This window comes from Bufo bufo, chromosome 11, assembly GCF_905171765.1.
Source record: "Bufo bufo chromosome 11, aBufBuf1.1, whole genome shotgun sequence".
Lineage (NCBI taxonomy): Eukaryota > Metazoa > Chordata > Amphibia > Anura > Bufonidae > Bufo > Bufo bufo.
Genome location: NC_053399.1, coordinates 48,901,270 through 48,916,017, shown reverse-complemented (window position 1 = coordinate 48,916,017; position 14,748 = coordinate 48,901,270). Strand labels below are relative to the sequence as shown.

General features: G+C 43.0%; 1 protein-coding gene across 1 annotated transcript in view; it reads left to right on the top strand.

The window, feature by feature from the left end:
• The window catches only part of RYR3 (ryanodine receptor 3), a 734,312-nt gene that overhangs the window by 576,517 nt on the left and 143,047 nt on the right, over nt 1-14,748 (top strand). The window contains exons 79-83 of the mRNA XM_040412592.1: nt 5,639-5,686; nt 5,929-6,028; nt 12,160-12,239; nt 13,432-13,508; nt 13,796-13,869. Coding sequence (XP_040268526.1) covers nt 5,639-5,686; nt 5,929-6,028; nt 12,160-12,239; nt 13,432-13,508; nt 13,796-13,869 — 379 coding nt within the window. The remainder of the gene's footprint in view (nt 1-5,638; nt 5,687-5,928; nt 6,029-12,159; nt 12,240-13,431; nt 13,509-13,795; nt 13,870-14,748) is intronic.

Sequence of the window (14,748 nt, the reverse complement as noted above, 5' to 3'; positions counted from 1 at the left end):
AGACTGATTCTGTGCTGACATGAAGCCAGATTCTCTGTTATGGGACCTCTCTCCTCTGTCTGGGTGCCAGGGCCTAAATGTGTGACAGTGGCCTGTTCCAGTGGTGGGTGACGTGAAGCCTGATTCTCTGCTATGACATGAAGACTGATTCTGTGCTGACATGAAGCCAGATTCTCTGTTACGGGACCTCTCTCCTCTGTCTGGGTGCCTGGGCCTAAATATGTGACAGTGGCCTGTTCCAGTGGTGGTTGACGTGAAGCCTGATTCTCTGCTATGACATGAAGACTGATTCTCTGCTGACATGAAGCCTGAATCTCTGTTACAGGACCTCTCTCCTCTGCCTGGGTGCCTGGGCCTAAATATGTGACAGTGGCCTGTTCCAGTGGTGGGTGACGTGAAGCCTGATTCTCTGCTATGACATGAAGACTGATTCTCCGCTGACATGAAGCCTGAATCTCTGTTATGGGACCTCTCTCCTCTGCCTGGCTGCCTGGGCCTAAATATGTGACAGTGGCCTGTTCCAGTGGTGGGTGACGTGAAGCCTGATTCTCTGCTATGACATGAAGACTGATTCTGTGCTGACATGAAGCCAGATTCTCTGTTACGGGACCTCTCTCCTCTGTCTGGGTGCCAGGGCCTAAATATGTGACAGTGGCCTGTTCCAGTGGTGGGTGACGTGAAGCCTGATTCTCTGCTATGACATGAAGACTGATTCTCTGCTGACATGAAGCCTGAATCTCTGTTATGGGACCTCTCTCCTCTGCCTGGGTGCCTGGGCCTAAATATGTGACAGTGGCCTGTTCCAGTGGTGGGTGACGTGAAGCCCGATTCTCTGCTATGACATGCAGACTGATTCTCTGCTGACATGAAGCCAGATTCTCTGTTACGGGACCTCTCTCCTCTGCCTGGGTGCCTGGGCCTAAATATCTGACAATGGACTGTTGCAGTGTTGTGTGACGTAAAGCCTGATTCTCTGCTATGACATGCAGACTGATTCTCTGCTGACATGAAGCCAGATTCTCTGTTACGGGACCTCTCTCCTCTGCCTGGGTGCCGGGGCCTAAATATATGACAATGGACTGTTACAGTGGTGGGTGACGTGAAGCCAGATTCTCTGCTATGGCATGAAGACTGATTCTCTGCTGATGTGAAGCCAGATTCTCTGCTATGGGACCTCTCTCCAATTGATATTGGTTTATTTTTATATATTTTATTTTTATTTTAATTCATTTCCCTATCCACATTTGTTTGCAGGGGATTTACCTACATGTTGCTGCCTTTTGCAGCCCTCTAGCTCTTTCCTGGGCTGTTTTACAGCCTTTTTAGTGCCGAAAAGTTCGGGTCCCTATTGACTTCAATAGGGTTCGGGACGAAGTTCGGGTCGGGTTCGGATTCCGAACCCGAACATTTCCGGGAAGTTCGGCTGAACTTCTCGAACCCGAACATCCAGGTGTTCGCTCAACTCTAATCAGGATCTCTCCCATCATCTATTTATCCCCAGGACGAGGGACATCCTCTGCGTCTAGAGGAAAGAAGATTTCTCTATTGACATAGAAGGGGATTCTTTATGGTATAAGCAGGGAGACTATGAAACTCTATGCCTAAGGAGGTGGTAATGGTGAGCTCACTGAAAGAGTTCAAGAGAGGCCTGGATGTGTTTCTGGAGTGTAATAATATTGCAGGTTATATTTACTAGATTTCTGGAGAAAGCTTGTTGATCCAGGGAGTTAAGCTGCTTTTAGACACTGTAAGGAGCAGCCGATTATCGGGAAGGAAGCATTCCTCACCAACAATCGGATGCTACAATGTTAAGTCGTGATGAAGTGCTGCATTTACATACAACAACACCTCCACAATATGAGGCTGATTAGCATTCCATGTCAATGTGGCTTTATTCTGATTGCCTGATTTGGAGTTGGGAGAATTTATTCCCCCTAAGATAAAAAAAATTGGCTTCCACGTCATGAGGGATTTGCCTTCCTTTGGATCCACATTATAGGATATTACAGTAGCTTGAATTGGATGGATGTCATTTTAATCCTACTCTACACTATGTAACCTGAGTCTGATGCTATTGTAACAGTACTGGTTTAAGAAAACCCTTCTGCTGGGACTTGAGGTCTGGATTTGAGTAACATGGACAAGTTCTTAAAACATCTACCTACACTGAGGTATAACATTATTTACGTACTATAATTCTGATAGCCATGGCACCACTAGGAACAAGTTCTGCCTGGCTGTGATTTCATCCAATATCAAAAGCACTGATGTGGTTTTTGGAAATTTGGGGTCGGATAAGCCGAGCCCTGTGTAATTTGATAAGCGTGTGGTCACATGTACATCTGTGTGATTTAATGACCACAATAAGAGAGGCCAGCATTTTGAGGCAGCTTGTTTTGCCGTTTGTCTACATCTGATTGGATTACATTTGAACACCCGTACTACAGATAAGCCGCTTTAAGCTTAGCTTATCTGAGCTTGTAATGTTTTGTGGTCAGCGTTTATTTACTACAGTGATTGCTGTTTTCATGATTATTGTGATTGAAAAACAAGAAATGTCTTTGTCTCTTTGGGTATTTTTTATCTTTTCCTAACAGGCTACCATTTTGTCTGTGGAAAAATAAAGTGTATTACAGAAACAATGCTTTTCATCACTGGTAATTTGCTGATAAAGAGCACTGTGGATGTTTAGATTGAAAGATGTCAGTGTTATTATGCAGCTTTCAAGCAAGCAGTTTGGTTTTTCAGAGATAGATACGCCAAGGATTTCTTAAGCACAGGTGGGAGACACATAAGTTCTGAGAAATACTGAAATTCTGAGATAGACGTTTCAAACCAACATGACAAATCAAGAAGCTGCAGTGGGTGGCAAGTTGAAAGTCAATATAAAGACATGAATAGAAGTACATTGATGGATGCAAATTCCCAGTAGATGATTTAAATATAGAAAGAAGTTAATGTGTCTGGATTAAAATACTGTAAAACATACTAAACATTAACCCCCCCCCCCCCTTATTTTGATTAGGTTCCCTGCCAAAGCCCTGCGTCTACCCTGGGGTGCACCTCCAATGAGGCCTGGTGAGGAGGCGAGATCTAGAGACAAGCGAGTGTGGTGGCAGGGCCATGAGAAATGAGCGCTTCCATTGTGGAAGTGATCATCTCTCTATATTCACCTGTATCACATTATGCCTTTAACAGTAGGGCTGGAGTGGGAGCGCCATTTCAATTTTTTCCTCAGGCAAAAGAAAGGCTAGGTGCACCCCTGCGTCTACCCCACCTGTACCCCACTACCCAACACCAGGGGTACATGCGTCCACCAGCCCCCTTCCTTAGTTAATCCCCTGACTGCCAACTCTAAAAGGGTGTTTCCAATTCACCCGCTGCTAGTTGGGATTTTAAGCTAAACCTATATTTCTGTTTCATATTTTAGATTTACCATATTTTAAGTCTGTTCTTTCTTTTGATGGATTCTGCTGCCACTTTTAAAAAGAATAAAAAACATAGCTATGTACTGCAGATGTGCCCTATAAGAGATAGCATACAGATGTGTGGATTGTGCTTTCATAGAACATAGGAATGCAGGTATATATACTGCATTATGCATCCCTAAAGAGGTACAGCTATAGTGATGAGGAAATCGTCATATAAGTATACCTACAGTCTTATGGAAAGCGCAGAACTCATATTTACCAATGCTCAGATACTTCTTTGGATTAGCAGGGGCATAGCATTTATTACATTGCAAATAGTGGCTCCTCAGGAGGGCCTGAGACATTTTTTTTCCCCCGCTGGATCGTAGGAAAAGATCTATGTTATCAGTGATATAATAAATGCAAATATCACTCAGTTGGAACCCTATTTTATACTCTGTATCTGTTATTGCTCAAATCAGACCGAGCAGGCATTACAAATTGTTGTAAACAGCAGGCAAAGCATTGCATCTGGTACAAATGGCACCTGACAAGCTATAACAGAGCTAGAATGTTGTGCATTCATTTAATACACTATCAGGATGCAGGTTTCGGCTGGGACTTCTTGGGCCCTCCAGAGACAATGGTTCAGAGGGTCCTTACTCCTGCGTAATTTCATTGTAAATTTAGTAGTCATTATTGCTCACACAGGACATCATTAATAAGGTGAAATATGTTATTTGTGAATCAACCCATAAGAAATTAATCTAAGTGGCAAGTCATTAGCTCCAAAGCACCTGCAGATGCTGGGCTCTAAGAGCCCATCCCTGGAGGATCAGTCCAGCCCTAGTTGGCATGATGTAATGTGCAGCACAGGCAAGAATTTACTTTTGGGTGCTAGTATCTTCCCCTCATGTTACAAGCCCTCCCTCTAACAAAGTTGTATTTGCCATGTAATGCAGTATGCTTACTGATAGTCCAATGTAAAAACCCTGATAACCTGTGATGTAAGCAGAATGAGTGTACCAAGCATGAAATATGTTCATATCTTCATAGATCCATGGAGGTTTCGATCTCTAAAAGTTATATTTGAGCAATATCCCATTGAACACTATATATACTGTATATATTGTGTATTTGCCATATACATGCCATGTATCAGCACTATTTTCCTCTGCCTCTTCTCCCTATCTTTGGCACTCCTCTTTTTAGCATATGCAATGACCAAGCTTCGTCACAGGCTACAAAATATGTAGGTGAATATATAATCCTTATACTGCAGCGTAATGTTAGTGTAAACCCTGTACCCCAGTCTAAATAGGATCTGTCACCAGGTTTATGCTGCCCTGTGTCCTGTTTGAGATGGTGATTTTAGGGTGCCTTCACACACAGCTGATTTTGTTGCTGAAAATTTCTGTGCCTGAAAATCATTCATCTGAATAGAGTTGTTTTGGCGAGAAGCACATGGATTTCTGTAAGCTCCATTCAAATAAATGGAGCGGATTGTCAGACGCAGACATTTTCTGCAACAAAATCTGCTGCATGTGACGGCACCCTTAAGAAAACTACCGCATAAAAAAAAAAGTCAGTGACCCGGCGTTTAAATCAGGGTCTGTTTCACCAGTTTGGGCACTTTATCTGTCAGCTGATTTGTACCTATGAAACTGGCTAACCTGTTGCATGTGCACTTGGCCCCATGTACATATGTGCCCGCATTGTGGAGAAAAATGATGTTTTATTATATGCAAATGAGCCTCTAGGAGCAACGGGGGCGTTACCATTACACCTAGAGGTTCTGCTCCCTCTGCACCTGCTGCGCCGTCTGCACTTTGACTTTAGGAGAAATCAGTGCTAGGGGTGATGATGTTTACACTGCCTGGTCCTGTCAACCAAAGTGCAGAGGGCGGGGCAGTTGTAGAGAGAGCTGAACCTCTAGGTGTAATGGCAATTCCCCCGTTGCTCCTAGAGGCTTATTTGCATATATTTAAACAATTTTTCTCAGCATTGCGGGCACATATGGACATGGGACCAACATAGATGTCTTCAGCTGCCAAGAGCACATGTAACAGGTCAGCCAGTGTCATAGGTACAAATCTGCTGACAGATGCCCTTGAACTTTTAGTTATGTTTCTTCTTCTTAAACTTTATCAGTAGGGATCAGCTAAACAACAGGACATTATCCTATGCTGCTGTAGAAAATGTTCACATTTTACTCTTTCCTATTTCAGAGCTGCCAAAATGAAGAGGAAGATGAGGAAAAAGAGAAGACATTTGAGGTAAGATGTTTGTTTTTTCCTTTCTGCCCCTTGCTGTCCTTGCCTCGTTAAGTGTTCTGTAATGTTTAAAAATAATGTGATTGCTTCTCTAGGATAATTATAGTAATGTTTCATTGCGACTGCAGTACAATCCCCCTCAGATGCCATCAGTTACATAGCATGCTAAATTATCCATAGATCTCCATGGCTGTTTGGCTGTGCTATAGAGAGCAAATCCGATTCACATGTCTGTCTGTTTACAGGAGAAAGAAATGGAAAAGCAAAAGACCTTGTATCAGCAGGCCCGTCTACATGAAAGGGGGGCTGCTGAGATGGTTTTGCAGATGATCAGTGCAAGTAAAGGTAAATACCTTGTTCTCCTTTACAGTCTTCTGTTCCAAATAGCCAATAACTATGTTTTCTGTGTTTTTCCTTTCTTTTGTTAATTGTGGATTTTTAAATCAATTTTCACCCCTGAAAATAATTTTATTATCTTAAAGGGGTTGTCCTCCGGATAGGTCATCAATATCAGATCGGTGGGGGTCCGACACCAGGCACCCACTGCGGATAAGCTATTTGAAGAGAAGGCGCATGCTGTGGCAGGCGCAGCACTATGAAGTGCCTTTTACACTGTGGCATTAGAAGAATTTTTATATCTCTGACTTTTAGTCTAACCAGACTGTCTATTACTCTGTAATTCCTCTAGCGTCGTTCTATGGAAACAGTAGGTTTAAAGAGCACACCAAATGCTTGAAATAACTTCTTTATTAACTTCAACTTTTCTTCATATATATTACTGCCGCCTCCGCAGCAGATAGTCCATGTACATAACACGTGTTAAAAAGATATCACAAAATGGCAGTATGCATAAGATGGTGGTTCAACTGTTCAAGCTAGTCATTCAACATAAAATGGTGGATATATTTCTCTCTTCAGTATCTGTACTCTCACTTTAAGTTATTTAAGCACTTTATGATCTCTCTGAGAGGTATATCTGAGGTCTAACTAATAGTTCACTTGCTGAATTTGGTCGCAATTGCAGTTAGCAGTAACTATTTGCAGATTGGTTGAGTATGATCTGGTATGTTGTATGCAATTTGGATTGCAATATGGAATTTGAATTTGGATTGTGAACTTTGTAGTTCGCAACTGGTGGAACTGTAAGTAAACAGACATATAACTGGTTCAATATACATTTCTAATCACCATATTACCAGTAGGAACATTATATAACTGTTTTAAAATACCTATTTTGGCCTCTATGCTTCCATAAAACACAGCTCTTAGTGAAGTGAATGTCTGTTCAGCTTCTCTCTCTGGTGAATAATGATTCTAACAGCTCCTGCTAGGGGATTTCCCACACAAGCTGTGTGTGAGGCTGGCTGTAATTGGTCAAAACTCCTGGGCTGTGTGAGGCTGGCTAGGATTGGTCTAGACTCCTGTCCAGCAACAACAGTTTAACTCAATGCTTTCTGTTTCTGATGTGTCATTGAGCTTACCTCACATTTATATAATAAATCTTAAAGGCATATTATCTTTTATGCTTCTGTGAACATAATATACAATGCTCAAAAAAATAAAGGGAACACTTAAACACCACAATGTAACTCCAAGTCAATCACACTTCTGTGAAATCAAACTGTCCACTTAGGAAGCAACACTGAGTGACAATCAATTTCACATGCTGTTGTGTAAATAGACAACAGGTGGAAATTATAGGCAATTAGCAAGACACCCCAAATAAAGGAGTGGTTCTGCAGGTGGTGAGCACAGACCACTTCTCAGTTCCTATGCTTCCTGGCTGATGTTTTGGTCACTTTTGAATGCTGGCGGTGCTTTCACTCTAGTGGTAGCATAAGACGGAGTCTACAACCCACACAAGTGGCTCAGGTAGTGCAGCTTATCCAGGATGGCACATCAATGCGAGCTGTGGCAAGAAGGTTTGTTGTGTCTGTCAGTATAGTGCCCAGAGCATGGAGGCGCTACCAGGAGACAGGCCAGTACATCAGGAGACGTGGAGGAGGCCGTAGGAGGGCAACAACCCAGCAGCAGGACCGCTACCTCCGCCTTTGTGCAAGGAGGAACAGGAGGAGCACTGCTAGAGCCCTGCAAAATGACCTCCAGCAGGCCACAAATGTGCATGTGTCTGCTCAAACGGTCAGAAACAGACTCCATGAGGGTGATATGAGGGCCCGACGTCCACAGGTGGGGGTTGTGCTTACAGCCCAACACCGTGCAGGACGTTTGGCATTTGCCAGAGAACACCAAGATTGGCAAATTCGCCACTGGCGCCCTGTGCTCTTCACAGATGAAAGCAGGTTCACACTGAGCACATGTGACAGACGTGACAGAGTCTTGAGACGCCGTGGAGAACGTTCTGCTGCCTGCAACATCCTCCAGCATGACCGGTTTGGCATTGGGTCAGTAATGGTGTGGGGTGGCATTTCTTTGGAGGGCCGCACAGCCCTCCATGTGCTCGCCAGAGGTAGCCTGACTGCCTTTAGGTACCGAGATGAGATCCTCAGACCCCTTGTGAGACCATATGCTGGTGCGGTTGGCCCTGGGTTCCTCCTAATGCAAGACAATGCTAGACCTCATGTGGCTGGAGTGTGTCAGCAGTTCCTGCAAGACGAAGGCATTGATGCTATGGACTGGCCCGCCCGTTCCCCAGACCTGAATCCAATTGAGCACATCTGGGACATCATGTCTCGCTCTATCCACCGTCACGTTGCACCACAGACTGTCCAGGAGTTGGCAGATGCTTTAGTCCAGGTCTGGGAGGAGATCCCTCAGGAGACCGTCCGCCACCTCATCAGGAGCATGCACAGGCGTTTTAGGGAGGTCATACAGGCACGTGGAGGCCACACACACTACTGAGCCTCATTTTGACTTGTTTTAAGGACATTACATCAAAGTTGGATCACCCTGTAGTGTGTTTTTCCACTTTAATTTTGAGTGTGACTCCAAATCCAGACCTCCATGGGTTGAAAAATTTGATTTCCATTTTTTTATTTTTGTGTGATTTTGTTGTCAGCACATTCAACTATGTAAAGAACAAAGTATTTCAGAAGAATATTTAATTAATTCAGATCTAGGAACAGTTATATGACATCCAAACATGAAGTCACTGTACATAACTCTGCTTTTGTCTTTAACACACAAACATAGGCACTGTATTAAGGTTATTGACAGGTCTAGCTGTATAAACATATAAGCTGTATTAGCAACCTAGGACAGGTCTTAGCTGGTCAGCTACACATGCCGTGCCAGCGCTGCCTCCTCTTCATTGTTTACCTGCTCGCCATTGCATCCACAGCGGTGAGCAGTTGTAATTACACCCAAGCCGTCCCATTCATTTCAATGGAACGGCTCATTCCTATACACTTCTATAGGAGCGATCCGTCCCATTGAAATGAATGGGTACACCTGCTCGCCATTGCATCAGCAGCAATAAACAATAAAGGGCAGGAAGCGCTGGCACGGCACGCGCCTTCTCTTCATACAGCTGATTTCGGATCCCCGCCGATCTGATATTGATGACCTATCCTGAGGATAGGTCATCAATAAAAGTCACTTGGACAACCCCTTTAAAGGGAACATGTCACCATGAAAATGCAGTGCAATCTGCAGGCAGCATGTTATAGAACAGAAAGAGATGAGCAGATTGATATAGAGCATGTGGGGAAAGATTTAGTATAACATATTCATCTAAATCTCTGCTCATTATGAGCTAAGGAATCGTGTGGGAAGGCCTAATCACGGACTGTCAGCTATATATGTATGCACACTTACACAGCAAAGGGTAGGACCATCCACGGACTCCTTAGCTCAGAGAAACACACTAATCTTTTCCCATAAAACTATATATCAATCTGCTCAGCTCCTCCTGCTCTATTCCTTGCAGACTGCACTGCATTTTCATGCTGACCGGTTCCCTTTAAATCAGTGTTCTGTAGTGATTTATTTTGTAATGTGTCCTTGAAGTAGTTAGTTTTTTTTTATAGTGCTCTGAATACCCTGCATAACAGAATTAACATTCTAGCTGTCTGAAGCAATCACTAGAGGGAGCTGTGGAGCTTGCTGTTTACTGTTTGTGCATTGAAAAAGTGAAACAGTATGCAGTAATCTTACATGCTCCTTCTAGTGGCAGCCGCAAGCAGCACATATGCTATCTTTTAAAACTAGGCCTATGCAGGGGATTTGGAGCTCTTTACCAGAAAAGCAGGACTTCATTTGACCTACAAAGAAATCAAAAAATTAATCATCACAGGATTGTGGACCTTGAAACATGATAATAAAACCTGGAAATACACTTTGAAGGCAAAGTAACCCAGAATTGAAATATTTGATCCATGTCATGATGCCTGTAAGGGGCTACTTACACGAATGTATTTTTGGTCCGCATCAGATCCACATTTTTTACGGCACACACGTGGATTTATTCATTTAAATGGGGCTGCAAAAATTGCGGACAGTACACTATGTGTGGTACGCATCCATATGTTCATTCTGTGGCCCCCACAAAAAAGATACATGTCCTATTCTTTGTGGACATGTTTGCAGACAAGACTATATCTCCTTCCTACCAGCTGCAGTTTTAGAGAATCAGTTACATGCAGCTGTAACCCCTACCTCCTGACATTTTTTTGGGTACACATTTTGCAGTGTAGGTGCCTTGTTTTCAAAGCGCTCGTCATAAAATAGCTCCTGCATGCCTCTTATAACAATGTGCCAGATTCTCTGAAGGACTGCAATCCCTCAGTAATTGTGAGCTATGGGAATCATTAACACTGTCCATTTACAGATGAGTCTACAAAGACTGCTTACTAGGGGAATGCTTCAGTTTTGTAATATATGTTTAAAAATAGAAAAAAGCATTGTGTTTTAAGATAGTGTTTTACCTTGTTAGTGTTGTTGTGCTTTATATGTGCTGCTGTGTGACTGCAGAGGAGACCTGGCGGGAGGGGGTTAAAATGGGAGACCCATATTGTGGTGAACTGATATGGAGTCAGGTGCCCCCCCCCCCCTCCCTTCCAGAAGCACAAATCTACCTGAATGTGTGGGCTGGATTTTCTTTGTCATCCAGCAGTATGTCTTGCCTGCATGCTCTCCCCTTATTATATTTTATTAGTTCCTTCTCATGCTGAGAAGTACTTTCTGATTTCTATAATGCACTGATTTATAATATGTTTTGTAAATCAGAGCCGGAATATATGTATAAGATGCCTGTGACATTTTTCTGATGCCTATCAGGGGCGGATGGCCATAGACCCTACAGGGAAATTTCCCGGTGGGCCGATGCCCAGGGGGCCACCCTCCATACTGCTGCTGGCCGAGTATGTAGCAATCTGAAACTCTCAGCATTGTTTAATGCTAGATACATCAGGTAATTATGCACCTGGTTGGCGGTGGAAAGTGCCCTCCCGCATTCAACTGTATTGCCATCCTCAGGACTACGATATAGTTGAATACTGCAGCTGTGGTAACAGTATTTTATGCTGGACTTTGATATTTGGTTCTGTTGGGGCGGAATTTCATGCTGCACTATAGAATTGCTAGCCCACCTACTTATGCTGGCCCTGCCTTTTGTTCATTTGGACCGAACTACAACATGGGACCGCTTTTATTTTAAAAAAATTCCAGGGCCACTTTAAGTTTCCAGTCCACCCCTGATGCGTATTAATAAAAGCTGTGGCTTGTTAGGGGAAAGCATGGTTAAGGCCTCGTTCACATTTCCATGTCAGTGTCACGTCCGTGAAAAAAAGTATACATGTTTCATCTGTGAAGATGTCCGTGAAGGATCCGTGGTTGGTCCGTGTGTCAGTTTTCACCATCCGTGTGCCATCCGTAATTCACTGACGTTGCTCAGCTGAATATTAATTTCCAAAAGAATCTCCTATTAGTCTTCAGGGAAAAACAAACACAACACAGACACAACACGGATGTGGGTCAGTGATTTTCATGGACCCATAGACTTTGTACTTGGTCCTTATCATGAATCAAAGTAGTGCATGTTCGCGTGATTTTTTTATACTGACCCACGGTCAGTAAAAACATACTGAAATTTGAACAGACACATTTAAATCAATGGGTACGTGTGCGGACAGGACATGTCAGTGAAAAATGAAAATGTGAACGAGGCCTAAAGGTGCATTCTGGCCAAAAGCACTTATCACCTATCCACTGGATAGATGCTAGATTTTTAAGGTTTTCACAAAACCATGTCTAGGAGGAGTTTGAATGGAGTGGCAGTCAACCACGTGCCCTGACACTTTAGTCAAAGTCTATGGCACTGATGAAGATAGATGAGTGCTGGGTAGAAAAGGTCACGGTATGGTGCTTCATGCAGTCATGTAGCCATAGCTATATTTATATATAGCTATAGAAGCCCCTCTTACTTTACGGAAATAAGAGACGTATTGGATCCCTGCTTTGACGATTAGACCTAAGAGACAGATTCCATGTTGTCAGATTGTACTTTACTCCTTTCGCAGGTGAAATGAGCCCTATGGTTGTAGAGACACTGAAGCTTGGAATATCAGTTCTGAATGGTGGAAATACTGTTGTGCAGCAGGTAATATAAATTCCTTATCTCTTATTAATTTAATGACTAAAATGATTCTGTAAAAACATAGGTTATTCACATGTATAGTCCTGGTACTCCTGAACAGCACACTACAAAAGAGAGGCCCTGTGAGCATGATCTTAGAAGGTACGCTAAATTAGGTATAAATGCTAAATTAGGTATAAAAGTGCGGGTAGGAACCCCTGATGTGGCCAAGCAATGCCCACCTGCGTCAGCCACTGGCTACATGGTTTTGCAGTAAAATCTTGCAGCCATTGGTTGCTGCAGGTGGATGTGTCTTGTAGAAAACCAGCAGCAATCCAAGGAGTTAATCTTTGCTGATCTCTTCCATCTTGGACTGGAACATGCTTAGCAAAGGGGGTGACTGCTGAAGGGACACAGCAGGGAGGCTGCAGCTCCAGTCACTTCTCAAACAGCCAGTCATAGGACAGTGAGGTGGAGCAGGGGGAACAGGGCTGAGCCCCTGGGACACAGACAACATTTTTAAAATATTTATCTTTTTTTTAATCATATTTTATATATTTATCAGTTTTACTGGTAATATGAGTAGTGAGGTAAAGAGGAAATAAAGGAAGGAAGTGCTGGGGGCGGCCATATTTCCTGAGCTGTTTTTAAGAATATTGCTTTACGGCAGCCCCATGGACCATAGACACAATGGTCAGGAGGGACCTCATTGACTTCTATGGGAGAGTTTTCTGGGCATGCTCTGTGACCTGTGCAGAGGTCATTGTACAAGGAAGGAAGAGATAAGCTCTGACAATCACCTATTGTGAATGGTGGTCCCTGTCTTATCTGACATTCTAATCCTGCCTGTAATGATATCACCTCTGTGTGGGTAACTGCAGTAAAGTGACCTGCAGAGCCCAAAAAATGGCGCCTATTATTAGGCTTAATAGTCAGGGAGCGAAAACTGCAGGATCTTATGGTTTTTGTTTAAATATAAATATTGAAAATGGAAAATTAAAAATAACATCATCAAAAAATGTTTAAAAATATGTTACACATGAGAACGTGTTTTAAAAAATAGGTCATTTTCTGATGACACATTTCTTTTAAGTAACTGCATATACTGCAGCTACTACTGAGGTGTTCTAGTTTTTTGAATAGTCACTCACAAGAATCTTGTATTTTAAGACAACTCAATTTTATGGTATGCTCACTAATATCCTGCTTTTCACAGAAAATGTTAGATTACCTAAAAGAAAAAAAGGATGCTGGATTTTTCCAGAGCTTGTCCGGCTTAATGATGTCATGCAGGTACATACATTTTTACGTTTTTTCCATAGATTATGTAGTATTTTGCTTTATCCTTAAAATAAATGCAATGCCATTATTGTCAAATGCCAAGGAGAAGAAAAAATCATCAGACTCTTCTCATGAAGTGTGGCCATGTTTCTGTGAATTACAAAACCCAACAACATTCTTGAGCCCACACGCTTTACAAACTACATGCCTCACCAACAGCAAGGTCAACCTTACAGCTTAGCTGGTATTACAAAGCTCCCTTTTGAGGATGATTCTCATTTTGTTTGTTTTTAACGCAGCGTTCTTGATTTGAATGCATTTGAAAGACAGAACAAAGCAGAAGGCCTTGGAATGGTCACAGAAGAAGGAACATGTAAGTATAAGGGAAGATTCCTGTTATACATACATGTCATTTTCAGGCCATTGTTCAATACCTGATTTTGTTTTGCATGCCCCTTCTTCCTATTCAATAAAGGGGGTTGTCCGACATAATTAAAATTCTCAGACAAGCCCCTAAATAGTGTAAAAAAAAAAAAATGATGCTATACTCACCTCTTTCTCTGACACCATCCTCCGCAGTGCTGGTTTCCCAGCCGCTAGACTATCTGCAGTGACGTGTAGGTGTACGATAAGTGACCACGGCAGAAAATCACTGTCCACATTAGTACTGTATATAGCGTACACCTGTACGTCACCGCTGCAGTATGTAAGCAGTCGGTGGCTGGAGGCAGGGGCATAGCTATAGTCAAAGCAGCTGCTGCAGGCCTGAGCTCAAATGGGACCACTCTGGGAGGAGGACTGAAAGATGTTAGGCTACTTTCACACTGGCGTTTTGGCTTTCCGTTTGTGATATCCGTTCAGGGCTCTCACAAGCGGTCCAAAACGGATCAGTTTTGCCGTAATGCATTCTGAATGGAAAAGGATCCGCTCAGAATGCATCAGTTTGCCTTCGTTCCATCTCCATTCCGCTTTGGAGGCGGACACCAAAACGCTGCTTGCAGCATTTTGGTGTTCGTCTGACAAAACTGAGCCAAACGGATCCGTTCTGACACACAATGTAAGTCAATGGGGACAGATCCGTTTTTTGTATGACACAATCTGGCACAATAGAAAATGGATCCGTCCTCCATTGACTTTCAGTAGTGTGCAAGACGGATCCGTCTTGGCTATGTTAAAGATAATACAAATAGATCCGTTCTGAACGGATGCAGACGGTTGTATTATCTGAACGGATCTGTCTGTGCAGATGCAT